This window comes from Lactuca sativa, chromosome 1, assembly GCF_002870075.4.
Source record: "Lactuca sativa cultivar Salinas chromosome 1, Lsat_Salinas_v11, whole genome shotgun sequence".
NCBI classification, from domain to species: Eukaryota; Viridiplantae; Streptophyta; class Magnoliopsida; order Asterales; family Asteraceae; genus Lactuca; species Lactuca sativa.
The window spans coordinates 350,345-353,573 of NC_056623.2; the positions used below are offsets into that span (position 1 = coordinate 350,345).

At 36.0% G+C, this 3,229-nt stretch overlaps 1 protein-coding gene across 1 annotated transcript; it reads right to left on the reverse strand.

Annotated features, from left to right (window-relative positions):
• Nucleotides 1-950: 950 nt before the first annotated feature.
• LOC122197441 (secreted RxLR effector protein 161-like) lies at nucleotides 951-1,454 on the reverse strand. The gene is made up of 2 exons (XM_042901562.1): nucleotides 1,369-1,454; nucleotides 951-1,314 (listed from the first exon to the last, which is right to left on the reverse strand). The coding sequence occupies exons 1-2, from the start codon at nucleotides 1,452-1,454 to the stop codon at nucleotides 951-953; spliced, it is 450 nt and encodes a 149-aa protein (XP_042757496.1).
• Between the last annotated feature and the right edge of the window lie 1,775 nt (nucleotides 1,455-3,229).

Here is a 3,229-nt window from a genome sequence, read left to right on the forward strand (position 1 = left end):
CCGAAGATAGAAATGTACCTCTGCTATATTGCGAATGATCGAGCAGTCAACTCTTAACTCGATATGAGAAAAGTAAGGTAGCTCAACGACTTATGTGAATATTAGGCTGATTGGGAAGAAACATTCAGAGTGAAAGTTTCATTAAGGCTTCAACATAAAGTCTTAGAGGCTTTGGTCAACATAGAACAACATGCTTCTAGGGACACTTAGCTAGTACATAGAATCGGATTTATATACCTGCCCAATCATTCTGAATTGTAGTGACGATAAAGTACCTAAGCTAAAACGAATTAAAAAAAAAATAGCACACAAGTAAACAAAACTAAAAAATATTTTTGGAGTTTTTGATTTTCTGAAAAGATAAAACATAAACAAGAAAGTAAATATATTTTTGGATTTTGGGTTTTCTTGAAAAAGAAACAAAAACATAATAGAAAAATATTTTTGTATTTTGAAGTTTTTTTCTGAAAAAGAAATAAAAACTGAAAAGAAAGATTTTTTTGTATTTTTAAGTTTTTCTGAAAAAGAAATTAAAACATAAAAGAAAATATTGAATACATATAATATACGAAGGATACATGAAGTTCTAAGTCTCAAATGAACAGTAAACTCCGAGTCTCTCCTAGCGCTTGGACTCGTTCGGAGTGTGAACATTGAGTTGCGAGTACCTCCAAGGGTTCGGACCGGTTCAAAACTTCAGAGATGCATTCCGATTACGAAGATGATTTTGGAACAAATTTTGCTTCTATCATTCCGAAGCCTTGTAGAATTCGATTGAAGGTTGTTTCAGGTAAGACTTTCGTGAAGATACCAAAAATTTGATCAGAGGACCTTACGAAATGTATTTCGATGCTTCCATCTTCTACATGATCCTTTATAAAATTATACCTCAGTGCTCTATGTTTCGTCTTGGAATGTTGCACTGGGTTGTGACAAATCTGAATAGCACTTTACGAATCACAGTAGAGTGGAATCCTCTTCATGTTGATACCATAGTCTCGAAGTTGGCTTTGTATCCAGACGACTTGTGAAGTGCATGATGCAACTGCGATGTATTCAACTTCTGCAGTTGATAGGGACACACAAGTCTGTTTCTTTGATTGCCAACTTACTAGTTTGCCATCTAGTAACTGACATCCCATGGAAGTGCTTTTACAATCGAGACCGCATCCGCCTAGATCAGCATCCGAAAAGGATTGCACAAAGAATCCGGAGTTTGAAGGATACCATATTCCGAGAGAAGATGATCTTCTGAGATATCTCAAAATATTCTTTATGGCAATCATGTGTGGCTCATGAGGATTCGCCTGAAACCTAACACAATAACAAACAACAAACATTATGTCTAGTTTACTAGATGTTAGATACATTAAAGATTCAATCATCTGCAGATAAAGAGTAATATCCGCTACAGGTTTGTCCAAGGACGGTGTTAGCCTCGTTCCGAATGCCATCGGGACCTTGACTCGTAAATCTCCTACTATTCCGAATTTCTCAATTAAAGACTGTTGGGTTTTGAGCATTCTAACACTCCTAAGTGTACATGCAACCCTAAATACCTTGGATCTATGTTTTCTCTATTATACATGCAAATATGAACTTTCCAAGGTATTCATCCTAACTAGCATAATAACATTGATTCATATGAATATATCAAGTTAGAATTACATACCTCTTTGATGTAGAATATCTTCATGAAGCTTGAGTGGCTAGTGCCCCAAGTGTCACACCTCAAATGGTTCACAAAACACCAAATACACTTGGAATAGATTAGAGAGAAATCCACACTTCATAAAAATTGGCTAGCCCTTTCACATATTCTCTAGTGCTAATTTTGTCAACAATAAGATGCTTATATAGTTAGTGAAAATTAGGGTGAACCCTAATTGTCATGGCTTTCCATTTCCTTGGATCCATGAGTTCAAATATACCATGGAGCATCCATGGAGCATCCTATGGGTTTTAGCCCAACTTGATAATCCATGGAGTCTTAGCCCACTATACTGTTGGGTTATGAGCATTCTAACACTCCTAAGTGTACATGTAACCCTAAATATCTTGGATCTACATTTTCTCTATTATACATGCAAATATGAACTTTCCAAGGTATTATCCTATCTAGCATACAATAATTGATACTTGGGTAATCAAATGGATAGAATACATACCTTTGTTTGATGTAGCTCGTCTTCATGAAGCTTTAGTGCCTAGTGCCCCAAGTGTGACACCTCAAATGGTTCACACAACACCAAATGCACATGGAATGACTTGAGAGAAAATGGAACACTCCTTGAAATCGTCTAGCCCTTATATTCACACTCTAGTGCACGATTTCTTGAGCCATGGGATTCTTTTATATGGTGGCTATTAGGGTTACACCATGTAACTCATAACTTCACCCATTCCTTATGCTCCATGGATTATAACCTCCATGGAGTATCCATGGGTCACCCCATGGACTTAGTCCAACATACGGAATCTTGGATCACAAGCCCACATATATAAGAATGAATGATTTACACAATCAACCCATATATTTAATTAGTATCCTTTTGATCACTTAATTAATTCCAAATTAATTCTTGATCAATACTAATTAAATAACCTTATTAATATATTAGAACTTATAATATATTAACCAACCTTAAGTGTTATTTCTCTCATTATAGTCTATCCAAATGCATGATGCCATGCAACCCAAATGGACCATGCCGGGTCGGGTCAAGTCTTACCAATTATAGTTATGGACTTAGACATTAATCCAACAGTCTCTCACTTGGATAAGTCTAAAATTATTATTGCGTATGACTTCAAGAACCAACTGGAAATCATAGCTCTCAAAAGCTTCTGTCGAACTCTGACATTGTCGATGAACTCTGACCTTTGTCAATGACTTGTCCATTAGATAAGGGATCATATATTCCTCTATTCTAGATACCATATGGATTGAGACATGGATTAAAATCATTCTCTCTGTCCATTTGTTGTTTCCCGATTTCCGATTCATGATGATTGACTGATTGAACAGATCAAATCAGTCTTGGCTTGGCCAAACACTCACATGTATCATCATTAAATCATCAAGGGGCCCACATATATCGCTTTTATCCCGAAGGTAAATGGAATGGATAAACTTTGACTCATATGGCTTGTTCTATTACTTGTTGAATCATACACAAATGAACGTTTTATAACATCCGGTTACCAATGCGTTTTTGTGCAATTAATG